This window comes from Chenopodium album, chromosome 27, assembly GCF_948465745.1.
Source record: "Chenopodium album chromosome 27, dcCheAlbu1.1, whole genome shotgun sequence".
NCBI lineage: Eukaryota > Viridiplantae > Streptophyta > Magnoliopsida > Caryophyllales > Amaranthaceae > Chenopodium > Chenopodium album.
Genome location: NC_137860.1, coordinates 32,066,585 through 32,089,381, shown reverse-complemented (window position 1 = coordinate 32,089,381; position 22,797 = coordinate 32,066,585). Strand labels below are relative to the sequence as shown.

The window sequence follows — 22,797 nt, the reverse complement described above, 5'->3', positions numbered from 1 at the left end:
ACACAAACTTTCATATATGGGTGGCCTACTTGCCACATTTTTTTTTGAAAGAATAGTCAGGGTTACTTGGTCTGAGGTTACTTAGTTAGTTAGGGGTTACTCACTCGATCAAAGGTTACTTGATCAGTTAAGGATTACTTGGTTAGGGGTTACTCGGTTGGTCAAGGGTTAGTGGTCGTTCATAGGTTACTTAGTTAAGGGTTAAGTGATTAGGGGTTACTCGATCAGTTAGAGGTTACCTGGTCAAGGATTACTCGTGTGTTAGCTGGCCACACGGTGTGACCAGCCACATACAAAAGTTATACTTCGTAACACTTATTTTTTCAATTTTTATATGAACTTATCTTTATAACCTGATTTGAAATAAGTAACTGATCTGAAATAAGTAAAAATAAGGTGAAACTGGTGAACAAAATAATACCTTAGTATATGACTATAGATCTTGAATGAATTGAGTGTATTTAATATTGCACTTCTAGAATTAAGCAATGACAAAAGAGTGAGGAGAATTGTTGTCCACATGCTACAAAATCAAACAATTGAAGAAGCTCACATGCGTGAGATCTGCTTGTAAAGATACGTCAAAGTTCGTTTTGGCCAAGTTATAATAGAGAATTCTTTGTAGGGCAGTGAATGTTAAGTAGTTAGTGGTTATGTAGTTGAAGAAAACAGCTCATTTTAGTAATATTAATCAACCGTACGTGTTTGATATAATATCAAATCTCACTCGTATTCATACAGCTTGCTCAAGCAATATATATGATCTAATCAATTTCAGTAATTTCAGGGATATTTCCACTAATACTATACTCCTACGGACTAGCAACTATTAGTACGTATCCATGTAAGGTTATGTGATGCATACGTGACATATATGTTTGATACGGGTATGTATAACATGCACAAATTAAACGCGTAATGGTAGCTTTAGTGTTTTAGTTTCGCAGAAATTACTCGAACTGTTAGACAATTAAACATGGTTGACATAAGAACATAGCGTCAGTTTCTAACATAGTAATATCGATCAATTGCAGGTCCAGCTAATACATTGTTGTGCCGGTGGTCAGCTTCATTCTTTAATTTCATAGTACGTACTTGTAACTTCATTCTAACTTTCTAAGTTCTAATAATTTTTATAGGCCCTACTTATTTTTTATTGAATGAAGGAGCCCTATTAGATAAGGAACACAATATTACAACGTAAATAATAGTCAGATAAGGAACATAGTATAACAATCAATTAAAGAAAGTAGGGCATATAAATAATTTTGATGCTTCGTAACAAGTACAGTTGATCTACAACTATTAGCTTAGCATCATAAATTCATAATCTAATCATATCCGGTATAAATGGAAATTGCATAGTCCTTATATCAAGAGTAAATGATATAGACGAGATTCAATCTAGGTTTAGTTTAGGTACCACTACCAAAAACATAACCACACCAAACTAGTTGTTGTCCATTTTATTGAAACTTATCAAGAAACCTAAACAACATATGTTAATATCTGTATATCAAACACTCATACTTGGAAGGTTTTGAATTTGTAACTTCAAAAATACTAAATGAAAACCCAATTAATTACACCAGTGACTACTATTTTGTATTTGCTTTGCTATATTAGTTGCTTATAATCGAATTCTAATTTCTAAGTTCTGTTTTACGTTTTTTTTTTTTTTCAAAATTATAATTCGTATCAACTTCATGGAAAAAAAAATTATAATTCTATTTAAATTGATACCCTTTTCATTTCTCAAAACAAACACTAATTTGACTTTGACGTTTGTTATTTATTTTTATACTTCAACGATTAATTAACAACTTATACATGTACTCCTACTTCATATTGTGATTAATCTAATGGCAATTATTATGCATGTTTGATTTCTTGTTGATGGAATAACTTTAAATAGTTAGATACTCCCTAAGTAAAAGATCTCGTAAGTCTTAAGTACGAGAAAGAGTTAAATTTAAATTAGAAAGGCATTGCTTTTGCCGAAAACTCGAAAAGTGAGGGGGAAAATCAGACATAAAGCAAAAACACTTTGCCTCTTCCTTTGTGCCACGTTTCTCTGACCATTATCTATTATTCGTACGAGTACTAATTAGAAACAATAGAACTAAATTAGACCCAAAATATGTTAAATAATACGGAGTAATAAAAATTGGAATACTCTAACTTAATTAAATTTCGATAAATATTATTTGACTCTTGGTTTTTACTCCGTATTACAAATAAATTTAATTGACTTAAACATGAAGTACATATATATAATGATTTATATAACACATTATTATGATTTTGAAATCGACACACATTTTAATAAAGGTAATTATGTTAAAATTAGGGGTAATACCTTCAACATAATGTCAGTTGGTGCGTGGATCTACACAAGTTTTACAAACTAATTGATGATATTAAATAAAAAAAAGTGTTTTATCTCGTCTTTTTTTTAATGTGATATAATCGATTTGCATGTGGATGTGGGTCTAATTAATTAGCCAAATTTTCCAAAATTCTATCCAAGAAATTAAGGATAAAGATTTGTTGTATCAATTAAGGGGATAAAAAGAGAGAACTTTGCTTTTGTACACTCCATATGACCATATGTGATAATGATAATGCATGTTTGGAACCTTAAAAAAAACATTGTTCACAAAGGAACTTTAAATGGTGAAAGGAAGATACATTACAAAGTGTCCTAAATTCCTAATCCTATGCAAGTTGAAAGATAATCATTTGCTTAAAAAGGATCAATTTTTTAGGGAAAGAATCAAAATTTGTGGAAAATAATCAAACTATATGCAACAATTTACAACTAAGGAAGATATGATACAAAGATAAGATATGACACTTAGCCAAATTACAACTAAGCAAACATTATCTTACTGTCCTTAATCAAAGAAATCTCTATCCTTAACTGTAGATAATATATTATCTCCTTCAACCAGATGCATTTTCCTTATTTCGCTTAATTAAGAATTGTATTAAATGTGTAGATAAAAATAAAACGAGACAAATCTCTTATGATAAATCAAAGAGTAAAAATGAGACAATCGTTAAGAGACGGGATAGAGTAAAATCAGCTAACCCAATCTCTCATCACAAGCACCAACCAATACAGCAATAGGCAACAGCCAGAGGGCCATAGTCCCATGCACTGTCGGTTTCTGAACAATAATAAATACCCCTCATTTTTCCCAAAACCCAATTAAATTACGCCAAAAATGCCATAAAATCAACAAGACCCACCCACTTTTTCTTACCTACACATGGACCCTTTTCATTTTCACTCCTTTCTTCTTCTTTTTCTTTGTTTTTCTCTTCTTTTTTTAGCTTCTTTTGCTACATTTCTTGAACATGAAAAGCCTAAAGATATTAAATTTTGGAAACCAACTAGAAGATTATTGTTGGAAAATGAAGAAATTAGGCCTCTTAAGATTATGTTTAAAGATGGTGCTAGGAATTGGACTGATGCTCTTCCTATTGGTAATGGTCGTCTTGGTGCTATGATTCATGGTGGGATTATTTCTGAGGTCATTAATCTCAATGGTATGTTATGTTTTACATTTTGTACTTGCATTTCTCTTCTTTAAAGTTGTACTATTTCCGTCTCTAAATAATACGCCACATTTGATTTGAAGTCGGGTTGGTTTAACTGAGTGTATGTAACATATACTTTTAGATTCTTAACTAGTTTGACTTAATGGGTAAATTAGAAAGTGACTTATAATTAGGTACGAATATAAATAGAAATGTGGTATATGAAGTATTAATTTGTGCAATTGGGGTTTAATTAGTGTGTTTAAGTGGTAAGATCTAACATTGTGATTTAAAAAAATGTGTGTATTTTTCTTTACAAGATTGGAGTTTCATCTTCTTCATTTTGGAACTACTATCAATCAGGTGATCTATGTTGAAGGAATATGTGTTATTCTGTAATAAAATTAAATAAAAATTAGTTACATTATTAAAATCCATTAGTGGGTGGTGTCATAGATACGGCATACATATGATTAATTATTGTACTAGTAGATACTTTATGTCACAAAACAAGTCAAAAAATAATTGCAAATATCTCTAAATGTAGCTGCATTTTGTCTCTGAATATGTACCTGACCAAGATTTATCAATCCAATGGCCCAATTCCTTGATTTGCTCAAAGGATGAATAATTGAATTGGTTGTTTATGTGTATTATATGTTTGATATTTCTATCTCCGTTTCTTAATGTTCGTCCCACCTTTTTTTAAGAGTTGTATTGAGTTGGGAGGTAGTTTTATGCTTTTGCATTGGGGTAGAAGTTAAAGTACACGGGATCATGTTAACTAAAAAAAAGGGGGACAAACTTTAAGAAGTAAATCAAAAAGGAAATCGAGGCAATCTTTAAGAGACGAAGAAAGTACTCGTATTAGGTAAATGATTTCAAGATAAAGTTGCTCCCCAAGGGAAAAACTAGAATCATTTACTCGTCTCCAAGTTTGATTTTTTGTCTATGTTATGCATCCCAAGTGTTTAACTAACACTGCTATGCTGGATTTGAGTACGAATAATGGGTACACATAACAATTCCTTTGTCATTTGTGGTGTATATAGGATTATAGGCCCTCCAGATCTTATGTTTAAGACTTAAGACATTAGTATGAAATAGGCAGGGTAACAAATGACTTTAAATAGGCTCCCGCCTTAGTCGGGTAAGTTGGGGTCGAATAACATATCGGCTTAATTTGAATTGTACAAATTTGATGCCATATCTGGGGTTGGGATTAAAGGATTTGAGTAAGAATGAAGAGTCTTAGTAACAACATTAATTTGATTATGATGTTGAATACGAAACTGAATCAAATAACTGCTCAACTAAGACTCTTGTTTATGATCTGTAGAGGACACACTTTGGACTGGCGTTCCCAAAGACTATACAAATTCAAGTGCTCCAGAGGCACTGGCAACTGTGAGAAAGCTCGTCGATAAAGGAAACTATTCTGAAGCTACTGCTGTGGCTGACAAGGAGCTTTCCGGAGAACCATCTGATGTATGTTCCTCCATTTCTTTCTTTTGCTATTTCTTGTAAATAATGTAACTTAAGCTTGTTAACATCAATTTAGTGTATACATAAGGCTATACTCATCTTATGTACTAGTATATATGTTCAATATTTGGCTAATGCTCATCTTAGAAGAATGATTAAGAGTTATTCTAAGGAATACCCTCCTTTAGAGCTGTTACTCTTGGACAGCCTTATTTTTTTCTTTGGTTGCTTAGAAACAGCTCTTATTACGCAGGATTAATTCTAAAACTAATAATGTTAATCATCCTTCATCCCCTAGATTTGGCTAGTATTTGAACATATACTATATATCAAACTTTAATTCATGCATGTTTGCTTAAGATACATCTTATTAACATGAAATGATTGTTGCAATATCATATTACAAAGATTCTAATTGTACAATATGCTTATTATATATGCAGGTTTACCAACTTTTGGGTGATCTCAAACTGGACTTCCATGAACACAATTCTACTCATAATTATCAAAGAGAGCTAGATCTGAATACTGCAACTGTTACTGTGAATTACTCACTTGGTGATGTGAAGTTCACGAGGGAACACTTTGCATCAAATCCCGATCAAGTAATTGTGACCAAGATCTCATCCAGTAAAAAGGGCTCCCTCTCCTTTACAGTGTCTTTGGATAGCAAACAGCATCATCATTCCTACACTGATGACAAAAACCAGATTATCATGGAAGGAAGTTGCCGTGGTAAAAGGATACCCCCAAAAATATATGAAGTTGACGACTCTCCAAAGGGAATCCAGTTCTGCATGGTTCTCAATCTACAAATTGGTGGTGATAGTGGGGTTATACGCAATATAGAGGATCAGAAATTCAGAGTTGAAAATGCAGATTTTGCAATAGTTCGTCTGGTGGCATCATCTTCATTTGATGGTCCATTGACTAAGCCTTCAGATTCCCTGAAAAATCCAACTTCAGAAGCTCTAAAAAGGATGAACTCAATAAGCAATCTCTCATACTCTGCTCTCTATACCCGTCATTTAGATGACTATCAGAAACTCTTTCATCGTGTCTCACTTCAGCTGTCAAAAAGCAACAAGACTGCTAGTAATGAAAATGAAGCGGTTCCTACTGCAGAGAGGATAAGATCATTTAAGACTGATGAAGATCCATCTTTAGTTGAGCTATTGTTTCAGTATGGTCGATACTTGTTGATTTCTAGCTCTCGGCCAGGAACTCAGCCTGCAAATCTGCAAGGAATATGGAATAAGGATATTGAGCCACCATGGGATGGTGCTCCTCATACGAATATTAATCTTCAGATGAACTACTGGCCTTCTCTTCCTTGCAACCTTCATGAGTTGCAGGAGCCATTGATTGATTTTATGTCTTTCCTTGCAGCCAATGGAAAAAAAACAGCCAGCATAAACTACGAAGCTAGTGGGTGGGTTTTGCATCAAGTGACTGATATTTGGGCAAAGACATCACCTGATAGAGGGCAAGCAGTTTGGGCATTGTGGCCAATGGGTGGGGCTTGGCTTTCGACTCACTTGTGGGAACAATATACTTATACCATGGACAAAAACTTCCTAAAAACCAAAGCTTACCCTTTAATTGAAGGAGCTGCATCTTTTTTGTTAGACTGGTGGATTGAAGGAAAAGATGGGTATCTACAAAGTAACCCTTCAACATCTCCCGAGCATATGTTTACTGCTCCGAATGGTAAGCAAGCAAGTGTGAGCTATTCATCAACCATGGATGTTGCAATAACAAAAGAAGTTTTTGCTATTATTGTTTCTGCTGCTGAGGAATTGGGGAGATCTGGAGATGACCTTATCAAGAAAGTTCTTAAGGCTCAGGCAAGACTGCCACCTTACAGAATTGCTCGAGATGGTACACTTATGGAATGGGCACAAGATTTTGTGGACCCTGACCCGCATCATAGACATGTATCACACTTATTTGGTATATACCCAGGTCATACAATAACTCCTGAGGAGAATCCAGATCTTTGTAAAGCTGCAAATTATAGTCTTTACAAACGAACAGAAGATGGCCCTGGGTGGTCTACTGTGTGGAAAGCTACACTCTGGGCAAATCTGCGTAACAGTGAGCATGCATATCGGATGGTCAAGCATTTGTTCAACTTGGTAGACCCTGATAGAGAAGCAGACTTTGAGGGAGGGCTTTACAGCAACTTATTTTCAGCACACCCTCCGTTTCAGATAGATGCAAATTTTGGTTTTTCTGCTGCTGTATCTGAAATGCTAGTTCAGAGCACTCTGAAAGATCTCTACTTGTTGCCTGCTCTTCCAAGGGATAAATGGCCAACTGGTTGTGTCAAAGGTCTGAAGGCTCGAGGTGGTTTGACAATCAATATCTGTTGGAACGAAGGAGAGTTATATGAACTCGGGCTTTGGTCAGATGACACCACTTCTGTCAAGAGATTGCACTATAGAGGTACTACTGTTACAACACAGATTTCTTCCGGTAAAGTCTACAGTTTTGACAGGCGATTAAAGTGCCTAAGCATACTTTCTCGAAAGTAGTAAGTAGATTTCTTCCATCGTAATCAACACATATAGATGCAGGGAAGAAGCTCTAGCATTAAGACTAAGGGAATTATTCATTTTGCTACTATTCTTGTTAATTCTTTCAAGGAACATAGTTCCTCATTACTGATGCTTATGTTGATGTAGAAATTTTGTATCATCAACTTATATCGTGAAACTTTGAAAGCAATGATAAATTATTGATGAGATGCATTAACAACAAATCGTAATTAATTCATGTTTACAAACAATATAAACTTGGATGGACTGAAGCAGAATTCCACATCCAATGTAATGTTTGTCATTCGTCTGCGTTTACATTAGCAGTTCTTCAGATAATTATAGGTCCTCTGTTTACAAATTGTGTTAGCTAAGGTCAGCTTTTACTTGAAGCAGTTGAAGGAGCAAGGGTGAGTTGTTTTTCCTAATAGAGGTTACAGGTGAGTGAAGAAAATTAGTGGTATAATTAATATTGGATGGATCCTTTGATCACATATACAATCAATTATTGAACAATTTTCATAAATACAAAGTTTATTTTGAAGATAATTAAAAATTGATGGAAATGTCTTAAATAATAATTAAGCCAAATGACGTGTAATTATAAGGACTGTAGACCCATAATGTTAGTTGAACAACTAAAAACAATTACTCTCAGTTTATGAAGCAAATTAATACATTGATTATGACCACCTTTGACATTATTACATGACAATGATCATTTTACATTCTGCAAGGATACTTAGACGTAAGACCAGAAATCTCACAAAAGGAATTGACAAATTAGTACGACAACATAACCGTTTAAGAGGACAACTCACAAAATCTATTACTACTTCCGGTCCAATTTACTCGCAACAAAGGGATATTATTTGTGAGACATAAAATATTCCTTTGTTGTGAGTAAATTGGACCGGAGGTATTATTAAGAGGATGACAAGTGAGGCAGGTTAGATATTATCCAAAATCTATCTAGTTTATTAACACGAGACAACTATGAAAGTATTTTTAGCAAATGTACGTAACATTTCCAGTACAGAACAATTATGACATCCAAAATAACATTCTTGCCTTCGCTCTTTCTTTACATGTTACACCTGGGTCAAGTGGTTCATCCCTCCTACGACTACTAGTATCTTTCACCTTTTCCAGTATGACCAATCCGTATGGTGCATTCTCAAAACACAAATCTAAGACCATTGGTTAAAATCAAAATAACTTTCTTACAAGCTGATCCAAACACTTGTTATTGTTGTTGATACTTACACGTAAGTAGCAAAGCATAATCTATGCTTATTATATTTTTCAAAGTATAATAAACAAAATGGTTTGAATGTATTCATTTTTATAGTTATTACACCTAATAACAAAGATATATATTATGGGACCATTAGGAAGAAGGAAATGCAAGTTGCATTGCAATCAAACTAAACCAAGAATCCTCTCAAGTTCATTTTCCAAAACGTGGAAGAAAATCTATCCAGCTAGATGCGTCCCTTTCACGAAAGATATTATCATAACCACTTCCTTGAGGCATCATCACTAGCTACTATATCACACACTTAATATGGCCCATGCAGATTGGTGAAATATGCATAGCTTATTTTCAAAAACTTAACGTGTGGTGAAATTTAACACGTAATCCTTATACATACAAAGTGTAAAGTTAATAAGTAGTGTAGAGTAAGTAGGGGTTAAAAAGGTAAACAGAATACGAATAAATTTAAGTTTCCGCATACATTTTATAAATATGATTCTCATCCTACCATCCAAACATTGGTTTTCTTACGCTGCAAGAGGGTAACTACGCAACTAACATGAGTTGTGCCCTTTTCTTAGCTCAAGGAATAAAATTTGTCATATAACACTCAGATTTTGGGAACAAGAAGAGATAGGTTTTACATAAAGCCGCAAATAGCTTAGATTCACATAATAACCCATGTAACATACTGTAACATCAGCAAACTACTGCACAGATTATGCATTATTTACATCAAAGTTATCTCCTAACAATTCAAAATCATAACTAACCGAAAAACAGTTAAAAATTTGTAGTAAAAAGTTCTTTATATATTCTGGTGTACAAATTATGTCATTCACAAGCTCCAAAAACTAAACATTATTCATGAAGCAAAGGACCACATCACTAGATTATGAACTTCATATTAAAAGATATAACCATACAAAAAAACAAACCCAATTATGTAATGCCAAAGGGGCTATATTTTTATATATTATATTAGACCCACCTTAGAATATTTTACATAATTGGTTATTATAGCATATTAGCATGGAACCTCTCCAGCTATCTCTTCTTCTTCCTCTATGTCTTTTCTTCTCTTTTTCTCTTTTGATTTTGGGTCGTTTTGGGGCGATGGAGGAACACGGTGATTGGGGAGTGGCGAGGAAGCCATGGGAGAAAGAATTATGGAAACCTTCAACTAGTTTGGTAAGGGGAGATGAAGGAAGTAGGCCTCTTAAAATAATCTTCAAAAGGCCAGCTAGAAATTGGACTGATGCTCTTCCTATTGGTAATGGACGTTTTGGTGCTATGGTACATGGTGGTGTTTCATCTGAGATTATTAATTTAAATGGTATGTCATTATTTGCTCTTAATAGCATTTTCATTCTTTAAGAATTAGTAGTAAAACAATAGCATATTCACAACTTTTACATTTATATATATACTTATCATATTTTATGTCATTAGTAGTGTAAATGTTGGCCTTGTAAGATGTTTGAAACATGCATACATCAACAAACAGTAGTTTTTTTTAAAAATAAAGTGTCAAAGTATTATAGCAAAGATTTGTTCTGTTACTCTGTTATAGTGTGATGTAAGGTTGAACTTGACTAAACAAACCTTGATACATTGCACAGATGACACACTTTGGACCGGCATCCCAGGAAACTACACAGATCCAAATGCTCCAAAGGCGTTAGCAAATGTAAGAAAGCTCGTCGATGCAGGAAAATATTCTGAAGCTACTGCTATTGCAGACAAGGAGCTCTCAGGAGATTCATCTAATGTAAGTTCCTCTTCCAGAGCTATTGCTGTTAAATGTAAAGAAAAAACATGTTAACTCGCTTTGAGAATGAAGGATTATAACATGTAAATTGTAATGCTGAAATTATTGTCTTATGTAATTTTTGTTACATGTGAAGGCTTACCAGCTTTTAGGTGATCTCATACTGGACTTTGAAGACCACAATTCTACACAAATTGAACACATGTACCATAGGGAGCTAAACCTGGATACTGCAACTGTTACAGTGAGATACTCTGTTGGCGATGTAGAGTTCAAGAGGGAACACTTCGCTTCAAATCCTGATCAGGTGATTGTGACTAAGATCTCGTCGAGTAAACAAGGTGCTCTCTCCTTCATAGCATCTTTGGATAGCAAACTGGATCATCATTCTTACACTAATGACAAAAACCAGATTATTATGGAAGGAAGTTGCTCCGGCTATCCAAAGGGAATCCAGTTTTCTTTGGTTCTAAATTTGCAAATAAGTGGTGTAAGTGGTGTGATACATAATCTAGAAGGCCAGAAAATAAGAGTAGAAAAAGCAGATTCTGCTGTCATACTTTTGGTGGCATCATCTTCTTTTGTTGGGCCATTCATTAAACCTTCAGATTCAAAGAAAAACCCGACTGCAGAAGCTCTCAGTAGAATGAAGTCAGTATATAACATCCCATACTCCACTCTTTATGCCCGTCATCTGGATGACTATCAGAAACTGTTTCACCGTGTTTCACTTCAGCTGTCAAAAAGCAGCAAGGCTGATGAAAAAATTTCTACAGCAGAGAGAGTGCAATCTTTTCAGACTGATGAAGATCCTTCTTTGGTGGAACTGTTATTTCAGTATGGTCGATATTTGTTAATTTCTAGTTCGAGACCAGGAACTCAGCCCGCAAATCTGCAAGGGATATGGAGTAAGGATGTCTATCCACCTTGGAGCGGTGCTCCTCATCTGAATATCAATCTACAGATGAACTACTGGCTTTCACTTTCTTGCAATCTTCAGGAGTTACAAGAACCAGTGTTTGATTACTTGTCTGCCCTTGCAATTAATGGGAAAAAAACTGCAAGTGTAAACTACAAAGCTAGTGGTTGGGTTGCACACCAAGTGTCTGATATATGGGCAAAAACATCACCTGATAGCGGGGAAGCAGTCTGGGCCTTGTGGCCGATGGGTGGGGCTTGGCTTTCGACCCACTTATGGGAACATTATACCTATACGATGGATAAGAACTTTCTAGAAAAGAGGGCATACCCATTACTAGAAGGTGTAGCTTCATTTTTGTTGGATTGGTGGATAGAAGGAAAAGATGGGTACTTAGAAACTAATCCTTCAACTTCCCCTGAACATACATTTACAGCATCAGATGGTAAGACAGCAAGTGTGAGCTATTCGTCAACCATGGATGTGGCTATAACTAAAGAAGTCTTTTCCATAATTGTTTCTGCTGCTGAAGCATTGGGAAGAACTGGAGATAATCTTGTCAGAAATGTTTTAAAGGCTCAGGCAAAACTACCACCTTATAGAATTGCTAAGGATGGCTCTCTAATGGAATGGGCTCAAGATTTCGAGGACCCTGATCCACATCATAGACATGTATCACACTTGTTTGGTATATTTCCGGGGCATTCGATTACTCCAGAGAAAAATCCTGATCTTTGCAAAGCTGCAAATTACAGTCTTTATAAACGAGGAGAAGAGGGTCCTGGGTGGTCTACGGTGTGGAAAGCTGCACTGTGGGCACATCTGCGTAGCAGTGAGCATGCTTACCGGATGATCAAGCATTTGTTTGACTTGGTGGATCCTGACCGTGAGGGCAGCTACGAAGGAGGGCTTTATAGTAATTTGTTCGGGGCACACCCGCCTTTTCAAATTGATGCAAATTTCGGATTTTCTGCAGCTATAGCAGAAATGCTTGTTCAGAGCACTGTAAAAGATCTTTACTTGTTGCCCACACTTCCAAGAGACAAATGGACTAACGGTTGTGTCAAAGGATTGCGGGCTCGGGGCGGCGTGACAGTTAATGTATGCTGGACTGATGGAGATCTGCATGAAGTTGGTCTTTGGTCAAATGGGTCTAATTCTGTGAAGAGACTAAATTATAGAGGTACTACAGTCATGGCAAACATCTTACCTGGTATAGTATACACATTTGATAGGAAATTGAGATGTGTGAACACACAATCTCTCCTATAAATTCTTTCTTTTATACATACAGATAGGAATTAACCCTGATCAGGGTCTTCATTTTTCTATTGCTTGCTGAAAGCTGATTCTTCAGAGTGCCACTTCTCATTTCTGATGTTCATGAGATATACATATAATAAGCATATGATTTTTTTTTACCTCTATCCTCAAAGAACTATTGATTCCGAATTACTAAAAGCAATAAGCACAAAATTATTTTCCTCTTTTATTCTCTCCAAATTGAAGTATGAAACTATGGAACATCAGAAAAGGAAGATTGATACAGCAATTGATAAGAATATCTATGAATTATCAGGAAAGAGATTATTATCTCCTATACTGGAGTTCAAATCTCCAAATATACTTAAAGGAGTCAAGATAATGTCCATAAAGATTACTTCCCGATCAGAAGAAATAAGACAATTCAATCCAAGATACCCAAAAAACGATTTCCTTGTATTTGTTCAGACAGAAGAGAATCTCTTTCCGTCACACTACATAGCATTGCAGACAAATCATTTAAATTCTCTGATGTATACAAGTATAATGGAAAATTTTTCAATCTCAAAATCACCTGAAAACTAGAGGACTCTGAAAATCAAAGATGTTAGTTATCTTGATGGTGGGGTTGGTCATTATCAGCTTCATCAGCTCCATAATCTACCCATGGAAGCAATGATTCAAATAACACAACCAACGGACTGCGATCAGCCAACTCGCGTGGGGCACGAACCTGCACATTGGCACCCTGGTCTTGATTTTCTACCATCTCTCTCATCCTTGGGTCTAGCACCATGAAATTTTGCAGGTTTTCAGGTGGCATGGTGGCTACAGTATCAGAGAATTCTGAAACCATCAAATGTCCATACCTGAAAAGTGAAAAGTAAGGAGAGAATATAAGGGAAAATCATTGCAAGAAAAAAAATAAAATTTGTATCTAACCACAAAGATAGTTCAAAAATGGTAGTGCTATGATTAATCAATTACATTTGACTCAGAAATCAAATTTCGCATAATATTTCAGCATAAGATGTAATTTCTTTGTTTATTTTCTAACTCCCTATTTATGCCACCAGCATGGGACTATATGCTCCAAATTCAGATAAATATGGCCAGAAACCTCAACGTCTCATTTGCACAATTTATATCATGATCAAAATAGATACCATTGACTTGTTGAAAATCACTTTTAAAAATAACCAGAAACAAAACTCATGAGAGAGAGATTATTATATTTAGGGGGAGGGGGAGGTGAACCAGGTGGTCATTAAGTCACGGGCTCACAAACCAATTTCTTTCATTATTATAAAACTTACTCATTCTTGTCTGAGGGAAACGCTTCTTTTCTAACACAAGCCCATGTATTGGCTTCACTTGAATCATGCTTCAGAGATTCAATCACACCTAGAGCAGCATCCTTCAACAACTTCTGCACGTCAGGCAGCCTCCAAATGATGTAACTTCTCTCAATATATATCCTGATTAGGTGATCCAAAGATGGAATTCCTGTATCTTCAGATTTGAAGAAAGGATTTTTCGTTATGGTTGTCCATGCCTTGTCTTTTAAGGGAACCTTGTCCACTAGCCTCCTAAGAACTGGAGGATGAAGCATCAAAGCCTGCTTCATCAGACCAGATGAACTCTCCATATCTTGCAAATTCTTACCATCCTTGGTAGTCGAGTCACGTTCAAGAAACAACCGACAAATGGCAAGAGAATAAGCAAAGTTTGGAAAGTTCCATAAAGAGTTGTCACTTTGATACTCATCAGAAAATTGTTCTAACCATGCATATTCTTCTGCCCTCAGGGAGAAATAATCAATACAGAACATTGCACCCATGGGATCTGCAGGATCAAGTGAAAGTAGTAATTTGCAGACTTCTAAAGCAGATCGATGACAACCACGCCTGTCTAAGTTCTTCATGTGACCAAAAAGTGTAGAAAACAACGGCTTGTTTGTTTCATGGGTATATTCCAGTCGGCAATCTCCCTGCAAGGGACTGAACATAGGATGCCATGCACACTCCAAAGCATACAAACATTTAGCAATAGCATCTGCTGCCATTTGATGTTCACCTGTAAATCTAAAGTAATCTGCCAATGTCATAAGTGACTCCACATGGTAAGGATGGTGCATCAAAATGCTTGCCACACCATTCAGATCATGAGTTGCCTTGGCAGCTTCAAAAGCCTTTTGAATGTGGCTGTACGAAGCTGAGTGCACATATCTACATCATACAAGGAAATAAGAGTAAAGAACTACAAAATCATAGCAACATATTACTCTTTTCTGCTACTTATTCTGAAGCATAAAGCCATAAACATTAAAACGTCAAAGCAGAACACCTCATAAATTGTTCAAATTTTAAAAAAATTCCTGGAACCTGGCTCATAAGTTTTAGCTGAATCTGTGATAAAAACGCCAAATCATAATATTTTGCAGTATAACTTGGAAGTTGCAGCTGAACCACTGGTAAAAGGGTTTAGTATTAAAATTGTCAAGGCAATATACGGAAATGAGTTGTTTTTCAGAGTAGGAGATGTTTTTCTCCTCATGAGAGAGGACATAGGTATTAAATTCCAACTAATAATAGGTGAAACAAGTTTGCCATCAAAATTGATCTACAAATTTATTTCTGATAAAAAAAGGTTTTACAGACCCTAAGTGCATTGAGCATCCATCTTCCCTGTACAGAGAAAAGATACACCCTCCCCATGCCCACCTTTATCAACAATCTATCACCCAAAGGCAGCAAGCTGCAGCACAGAAACCAACACAATATGTTCAAATTCTTCAATGGCAAATTGACTAAATTCACATTACTTGGTTAAAGATATTGTGTAGCTATTAATTATGGAGAAGGAAACGGAGATTATGGAGACTCAGCAAGCAACTTAATTGTAACATAATGTAGTAAAGCACTTTATGAATATGAACAATAAAAAAGATATTTACCTAAAGTAGTTGTTCCCATCTTTAGTCTCTAAAAGCTCCATTGAAAGAGACCCATCCCATCGCGGCCAGTGATCATTTGGGGAGACAAGAATACACTTTTTGTGGCTGTACAATCCACGTCTTCCACCACGCACTTGCCTAGAAGTGCTGCCTTGATTAGCGTTCTCAAACGAGCTCACTACCTTTGAACCAAATATTCTTCGTAGCTCATATTCAGCATTCAAGAACTTAGGGTCCACCTTCAGAATGGAGGATTTGCACTGTTTAATAACAGTATCACGAGCTCTGAAATTCTTACTGGAACTAGCTTCAGGAGCAGAATCAATATCAAGAGATAAGGCTTCTATATCAACCTCCACAGACTTTTTAGATCGATCAGCATTTGAGAGTGAAACCTCTTTGTTTTTCTTCTTTTTCTTTTTCTTAGATTTTTTATTAGATGCGGGAACAGTAGGGGCATAGCTTCTCACAACAGATCCCGAAACATTGATCTTATCATCCAAGGCATCATCTATGGCACTGGATTCATCTTCCTGCAGCGGTAATAGAGAAAAAAGTCAAATAACTGTAATTCATAAATTCATGCTACCAACTGCTGAGGAGACAAAAAGTGCTTCTTATATGCAGTTGGTAAAAAGTCCAAGCACAGAGACTCAGGAAGTAATTCTCCTTTTTCCAGTAGTGATCTTATTCTTCTACATGAGATAGACAGATGGATCTTTCATCTCATGAAAAGAACTTTGTTATCTAAATGTTTATTCAACGTGCAGCAAAGAAACAGAACCTGGTCATTTTCATGGTCATCACCATCATCATTGAGGAGATCAAATGGATTTTTAGGTTGAGCATCAGAGTCAGACTCATCATCATCAAGTTCCTCCTGCAGCTCTTCTGCAATAACATCACCCTCTTGTTTCTGACTTTGCTCTTGTTCTTTCAAAACTTTTCTTAATAGCCGACCAGACATATTCCCTGGATAATATAGAATCATAGAATAGGTCAATGCTATCAAGAAAGTAAAAAAGAAAGGGTGAAATGAATTGGCAAAGATATATAGCATCTTGCAAAAAGAGTAAGCAACACAATGATCTTTTTAGATGCCAGTAATTAGTGCCTCAAAATCACTATGGTTTACAGAGAGAGTAAGGCTGCGGGAAAAATGAAGGACTTAACAGTCAAGACTCAACTTCATTTTCCATCTTTCAGACACCTAAACATTCAATTTTAAGTGGCTGATGAAAGATATTTCGATATACATAAGCAATATACCAATATTCAACCTTCAGAAAGGAGAAAAACTTTACAAAAACCAACCACTAAACACAGGAAAAGATTTTATCCTCAAAGGAAGCAGCAAAGGCTTCTCCATATTTCATTGACATGCTATACAAACTCAACAAGACATGTTTACCATCCTTGTTCATTACAAGGAAGCAAATAGGGAATGCCAGATTCTAATTCATCCAGACTCTGGTATCACTACTACCACAGACAAGTACAACCTCATTTATCACATGGGACGCGATGTAAGACCATGTTAGATACCTAAGTGTGTTATACTTCAAAAAGGTGATGAAACTAAAATGTAATTCGTATTATACTTCGGTACTTCCCCTCCAGACTCCAGTTACCTTAGTCACTGCATAGCTTGAATTAAACCTTCCAAAACATCTAGTTCCAAAGTCGAGCAATGTTAAACCTCCATTTATCCCCAATGTTACTCAAAAGACCAAACTACAACGCTTAAATACCAACACATCAATTTTACAGCATTCAAAAATCACCTTGTCAGATCAATTTCCATGTTCGATTCAAACCCGAGTGACATGGCTGGAATTTAGCTTTGTTTTAAAAACTTTTGATGGGTTTTTAAGAATTCAATCGTATTTTGGACCACAGCTCGCCACAAAACAGAAATAATACAATGTAAAGTTCAATGCAGGAATTCTCTTCCAAAATCATCAAAATACTATTGCTCAATTGGGTACATCAGATTTGAAAAAACCCACAAAAATCACACTCATATATTGCAAAAACACTTCAAAATTATTCGAAAAACCTTAAAATTAAGTAATTAACTGAAATCAAACGAAATTAATACCTTTACTTGGAGATTAAGATTATCCCACCTTGGAAATAATGTGGGGAAAAAGCAATTTCAACCGCGGAACAAGAAAAAGAGCATAATACAATTAATATTTCAATAAATTCGTTAAATTTGGGGTTTAATGCCAATAAAATTTATAGCAGAAGATATGACAAGAATTAGAGAGGAGTAGGATTGACTTGCCTGAACCCAGAAAATGGATAAACAAGAAGAAATGATCAAGAATCTCAAGATTTTAGATGATGGGTAAGTAATTTGAAGATTATGGATGAAAGAAAATATTAAAATTGAAAACGGAGGTGTTTTCAGCTGTATTGAGTCGGCGACGCCGAGGCCTGGAGACAAATGCTGCGGAAAAAAAAAAAAAAAAAAAAAAAAAAAAAACAAGAAAAATATGATTACCACGGAAATGAGGGATAGCTGAAGTGGTTAGAGCCAGAAGAGACTTTTCCGACCTTGCCAATATAACTCTTTAAACACCAAAAAGAATATGATTACCACAACTTCTTTTTTAGACATCAAAATGACCCATAAATTTTAAGAGCATTTTTTGTGACTTGGAAAATGAAGCACGCAAGTCGAAGCGTTTATGATCTTTAAATGTCAATGTCAATCTCAACTTAAGCTTTTAATTACCAAAAAATGATCTCTTAAACTATAATAGAGCAATAATCGCATCTCGAAAATCAAAGCAATTCTTTGTATGGAAATTGAGGCAATTCCTTGCACACAAATCGAGATGTTTATGGTTTATTTTGTTAATAAGGGTAAAATGGGAAAATTCATGCTACTCTCACGAGTTTAATGCTGGAAAAATTGAGTCAACGACCAAAATCCGACAAGTGGTACCTTCTCACAAAAATAAGCCTTAATAGGTAAGCTTTAGCAATTTTTTAAAAGCAGTTTATCGTAGAAAACAAATTTATAAGGTAGTTTTCAACAAAATTTTTTTTTTTTTTTTTTAAGATCTATAATCAAGTCGAGTCATTATTAGATATGATGACAAATTTTCATTATGCCCTTATGCTCCTTAATGGTAACAAATTGGCAATTGTTTATTTAATGTAACGTGTTACGTGTGGTAGTGTTATGGATGAGCAAGCCAAGAGAGAAATTACAAAATTTTTCAATCGGTCAAATTAGTAAGCAACTTGTCATTTGATACAGTCTCCCCGATACCTTGACACGATAAGTCTCAGTGTCTCATATGCGGCAACTTCCTTATGTTTTTTTTGGTGGTCCACCCACTTCACCCTTTGGGCTAATCCGGATTCAGGATCAATTTTGGGTGGTTAAGTTTCAGTTCCCTCCCAATTGTTCTTGTGGGAGATCGAAAACAAGTTCCCTACCAAGTGTAGTCACAATCACCGCTCCACCAACAACCAATTGGTAGGCAATCTCCATATGTTGGTGTGCCTTATTGATACATGTGTTTGTAATGCAAGTTAGTGCCATCATTACGTATTGTTTCCTCTAGTTATTACGAAATACTTTATTAGCTTATTGCGTATGTGAGAATTACCGACGTAGATCGAGCCTCGAGGATTAACCACATAGGATCTACCATATCGTCTACCAATCCTACAACCGTGAGATAAACCACATCTCTACTTGGTGCTCCTTGTAAACCCAATTTCTCCGTTCTCTCTCAAATAAACATCTTTCTCCACCAAAACCCTTGCAAAACCCTTTTGCTTGTCAATACTCAACATACACACAAACACCAACAAAAATGGCTGCAAGATTTGGTTCATTGTCAAGGTCTTTCATGTCTTCTGCTCGAACTTCCACTCTCCGTTCACCACCATCTCTCCTCCGTCCTCCTCCTATCTCCTCCCCTCGCCTCCGCCCTCGCCGCCCCTCCTTCGCTCCTTCCAGGTCTCCCTCAACTCCCTTTTCTATCTCTTCCTTTTCACCACTATTTTCATCCACATTTTACTTTATGTTGCTCTATTTTGGTTCAATTTATTTAATTTGCTGAAATGACTTGTGGGTATTTTTTGAAATTGAATTTTGATTTAATCCCTGAAATGTAGATCTTTGAAAAAGGATTGTATTAGTTGGGTTAATATAATGTTAGTTAGTTGACTATGTAGCAGATAGTTGAAGGGTGAACATAAATTATTGTTTTGGTTGTTATTTATTGTATCTTAGAATCAATGTAGGTTCAATTTTGAGTGTGTGATTCATGTGTAAATGTGTATGATTCCTGGGAACTTTGTTGCAATTAATTTGGATTTCTAAAAATGTGATCTTTGAATAAGGATGTCGTTTTATTAATGCATCTGATATTCAGAGGCTAAATGCAACATCTTTGATTTGCTGGTGGAATTATTATATGTAATGATCAATGTTGTTTAATTTTGTGTTTCTAAATTGAATTGTAACTTTATTTGTTTGTAGAAACTTTGGAGAATTAGGATGCACGCAGTCATTGCTTCCTTTCAGCTGTGCTGCAACTTTGCCTGGACGCCTATCTACTGAATTGCGAGTATCCGAACTCTTCCATGGTACCTTTTGCCGTTCTTGTCAGGATCGCTAGTAGTTAATTTGTGAGTCCATTTCTAGGACATTTTTATGTGATAAGTGCCATGCTATCAAATTGACATCCAATTTATATGTATTTTGTTTGTTAATTGAAACAACATTAATATTACACTATGTTATTTAGACCAGTAAAGAATTCAGAGAATAAGATAACTTAGTTATCATTGCTTATCTACTTTCGTTTTTATGCTGGATTTGGTTGTTGAGAATTGTTGTGATTGGAATTATAGGGAATAATGGAGAGGATGGGTGATGTTGCTTGGAAGTATCGATCATCGAAAGGACAGAGGTGCTGCGTCTTTAGGTTATTATCTTCTTTTGATTTTGCTCCCCAGCATTTAATGTGTTTAAATTACTATTTATTTTTTCCTGGATTACTCTTGGCTATTATTAATTGTATCAAATTTGAAATCATTACAGAATATAATTTGTTAAAGGAAAAACAATTATAGCTGATTACTTGAGATTGATGATTTCCTGCCAGAAAACAGGAAAGAAGGCTATATATTATGGACATTCTCACTGTTGTTAAAGAAATTATGCCTTTGTTTCTTGTTTGTTTGCTTCAAGCATATCTTAGCTATCTGTCTCACAGTTTAATGCAAGACCGCAGACTTCTACACATTACTTTTCCTTAATCCTGTAAATAGTTACCTATTGTATGCTTTGAACTTGTCATTGATCGTATTGATACTGTTTTTTCCATTTTCACAGTTTTATGCTTAATCGTGTTTTACTTCTCAATGTATACTTCACCTTGGATGTGGAATATTTTTATATATGATTCTTGATTCATCCTTAAATTTATAACCCTATTATATGGACATTTAGTCATTTATATGATATATATTTTGTTGGAGTTTCTTGTTGAAACCTATAATGCCCGTAATTCTTCTCTCTTTCAACAGTTCAATTCAGATCCCATGGTGATGTCAATATTTATTGTCTTATTTCTTTGCAAATTAGTGGTCTGGTATTGTGTTGGACGAATAACCAAATTGCAACTGGAGTATGAAAAGTAGGTGTGTTGAGGATTTTATGAGTTATAGCAAGTCAATACACTAGTTTTATTGGATTTGGTGTGCCATGCAATATTGGTACTTCTATCTTCTGAAGAGGACATGTTTACTCAAACCTAGCTACAAGTTAGTTAATTTAGAGTCTTGAATTTGGGTTTGATTGAAAAGCCACAAGCATGTTTCTTGAAAGTATAGTGACTTAGCTATATCCTGTTTTCTACAAGATGAAGATCTTTTGCATCATATCAAACTACTAGAAATTTCTCCCTCCAATCATCATGGAAATTTTCATAGGTGTCTTAAAGGATTAAGCTAATTCAAGCTTGGGGTTGAGCAGGCATACCCTACTTAAACTAGATCCATTACATAATCTTTTTTTCGGAGGTTAGCCGGGTTGCCTTGCCAGGTAAATATACTATTTATGTCGAAATGTCGAGTAATAATAAGGAAGTGTTTCAATGTAATGATTATAGTTGGTTGGAGAGAGTTATAACAGTGAGGCAATTATCTTTTAATAATCATGCTGGACGATATACCCTTAAAAACTAACAATACCTTTTCCTAGCATATTTGAATACTTCTTCTGTTCTTCATCACTTAATTCTTTTCACACTTTCATTCCCCAAAATGCCTTATGGGGCACAAGCCCCAATGATGCCTTCTCTCTCTCCTAGAGCTGCATTTAATATTTGTCCCCAATCCAACTGAGATACTCATTTAAAAATAGAGGAGTTTGTAAAAGAGTTACATCCTCTTCCACAATTCCACATAGAACCTATTTCTCACACCTTAACCAATGCCCCCTTCCCACCCCATCCTTTGGCATCATACACTACTCTCTATGGATTGTTTTCCTTATGTCTTTCCCTTCTCTGTTCGCTTCATGACTCATATTTGTCTCTTTAATATGTTTTCCTCCCTTTTTACCCCATTTGTCACCAATCTCAGCACCACAATAATTTCATGTTGATTACCATATCTCACTTCTCACATAATACCTGTGAGTCTGTGACTCTACACGCGAGTCCACACTTGAAGAACATTATGGTAAAAAGATTTATTTTCAACTTTCTGGAGGCAATAATCTTCCACCATCACAACAGCTTTTCCACCACAGGTGGTAGTTGGGGTGGTAGTTGGGACCTCTGTGGGTGAAGGGTTATTGGGAGAAAGGTACAATAATTCAGTGTTGAAACATCTTGTCTTTTATTTGTGTAAAGATGGAGTAAGAATGACGGAAAGTTAAATATGAGGATATCTAGAGGTGTTCAAATTAGCCAATCGGAAAGGATAAAGCTATAAAAGATGGGAGGGAGGGCGGGGGGGGGGGGGGGGGGGGGGGTGGGGGACAACATTGATAAGCTATTAAAACAACTCTGCAAGGAA

At 35.5% G+C, this 22,797-nt stretch overlaps 3 protein-coding genes and 2 long non-coding RNA genes across 6 annotated transcripts; 3 read left to right on the top strand and 2 right to left on the bottom strand.

Annotated features, from left to right (window-relative positions):
* Window positions 1-3,234: 3,234 nt before the first annotated feature.
* On the top strand, window positions 3,235-7,795 carry LOC145619326 (alpha-L-fucosidase 2-like). Its single transcript, XM_081674000.1, has 3 exons — window positions 3,235-3,555; window positions 4,886-5,034; window positions 5,475-7,795. The coding sequence occupies exons 1-3, from the start codon at window positions 3,276-3,278 to the stop codon at window positions 7,566-7,568; spliced, it is 2,523 nt and encodes an 840-aa protein (XP_081530126.1). The 5' UTR covers window positions 3,235-3,275; the 3' UTR covers window positions 7,569-7,795.
* Window positions 7,796-9,812: 2,017 nt separating this feature from the next.
* Window positions 9,813-12,946, top strand: LOC145619327 (alpha-L-fucosidase 2-like). Its single transcript, XM_081674001.1, has 3 exons — window positions 9,813-10,165; window positions 10,452-10,600; window positions 10,737-12,946. The coding sequence occupies exons 1-3, from the start codon at window positions 9,862-9,864 to the stop codon at window positions 12,789-12,791; spliced, it is 2,508 nt and encodes an 835-aa protein (XP_081530127.1). The 5' UTR covers window positions 9,813-9,861; the 3' UTR covers window positions 12,792-12,946.
* LOC145619343 (uncharacterized) lies at window positions 10,309-11,287 on the bottom strand. Its single transcript, XR_014108119.1, has 3 exons — window positions 11,161-11,287; window positions 10,743-11,069; window positions 10,309-10,619 (listed from the first exon to the last, which is right to left on the bottom strand). It is a non-coding gene; the product is annotated as an uncharacterized LOC145619343 (long non-coding RNA).
* A 251-nt stretch (window positions 12,947-13,197) lies between the features above and the next one.
* On the bottom strand, window positions 13,198-18,180 carry LOC145619328 (uncharacterized). The gene is made up of 6 exons (XM_081674002.1): window positions 18,030-18,180; window positions 17,840-17,901; window positions 16,523-16,710; window positions 15,739-16,271; window positions 14,099-15,010; window positions 13,198-13,651 (listed from the first exon to the last, which is right to left on the bottom strand). The coding sequence occupies exons 3-6, from the start codon at window positions 16,703-16,705 to the stop codon at window positions 13,390-13,392; spliced, it is 1,890 nt and encodes a 629-aa protein (XP_081530128.1). The 5' UTR covers window positions 16,706-16,710; window positions 17,840-17,901; window positions 18,030-18,180; the 3' UTR covers window positions 13,198-13,389.
* Window positions 18,181-19,355: 1,175 nt separating this feature from the next.
* Window positions 19,356-20,999, top strand: LOC145619341 (uncharacterized). Of its 2 annotated transcripts, none has more exons than XR_014108118.1 (3): window positions 19,356-19,723; window positions 20,249-20,397; window positions 20,623-20,999. It is a non-coding gene; the product is annotated as an uncharacterized LOC145619341 (long non-coding RNA). The 2 variants fall into 2 exon arrangements; XR_014108117.1 differs by having other exon boundaries at window positions 19,359-19,723; window positions 20,249-20,355.
* The last annotated feature ends 1,798 nt before the right edge of the window (window positions 21,000-22,797 follow it).

Excerpts from the sequence above, each read along its gene's own strand:
- LOC145619326 (XM_081674000.1), top strand. The coding sequence starts at position 3,276 with ATGGACCCTTTTCATTTTCACTCCTTTCTTCTTCTTTTTCTTTGTTTT. Across the intron at positions 3,556-4,885 it reads TGAGGTCATTAATCTCAATG|AGGACACACTTTGGACTGGC; the intron begins GTATGTTATGTT and ends TATGATCTGTAG. Across the intron at positions 5,035-5,474 it reads TTTCCGGAGAACCATCTGAT|GTTTACCAACTTTTGGGTGA; the intron begins GTATGTTCCTCC and ends TTATATATGCAG.
- LOC145619328 (XM_081674002.1), bottom strand. The coding sequence starts at position 16,705 with ATGTCTGGTCGGCTATTAAGAAAAGTTTTGAAAGAACAAGAGCAAAGT. Across the intron at positions 15,011-15,738 it reads GATGGGAACAACTACTTTAG|ATATGTGCACTCAGCTTCGT; the intron begins GTAAATATCTTT and ends TGTATGATGTAG. Across the intron at positions 13,652-14,098 it reads TTTCCCTCAGACAAGAATGA|GTATGGACATTTGATGGTTT; the intron begins GTAAGTTTTATA and ends TTCACTTTTCAG.
- LOC145619327 (XM_081674001.1), top strand. The coding sequence starts at position 9,862 with ATGGAACCTCTCCAGCTATCTCTTCTTCTTCCTCTATGTCTTTTCTTC. Across the intron at positions 10,166-10,451 it reads TGAGATTATTAATTTAAATG|ATGACACACTTTGGACCGGC; the intron begins GTATGTCATTAT and ends TACATTGCACAG. Across the intron at positions 10,601-10,736 it reads TCTCAGGAGATTCATCTAAT|GCTTACCAGCTTTTAGGTGA; the intron begins GTAAGTTCCTCT and ends TTACATGTGAAG.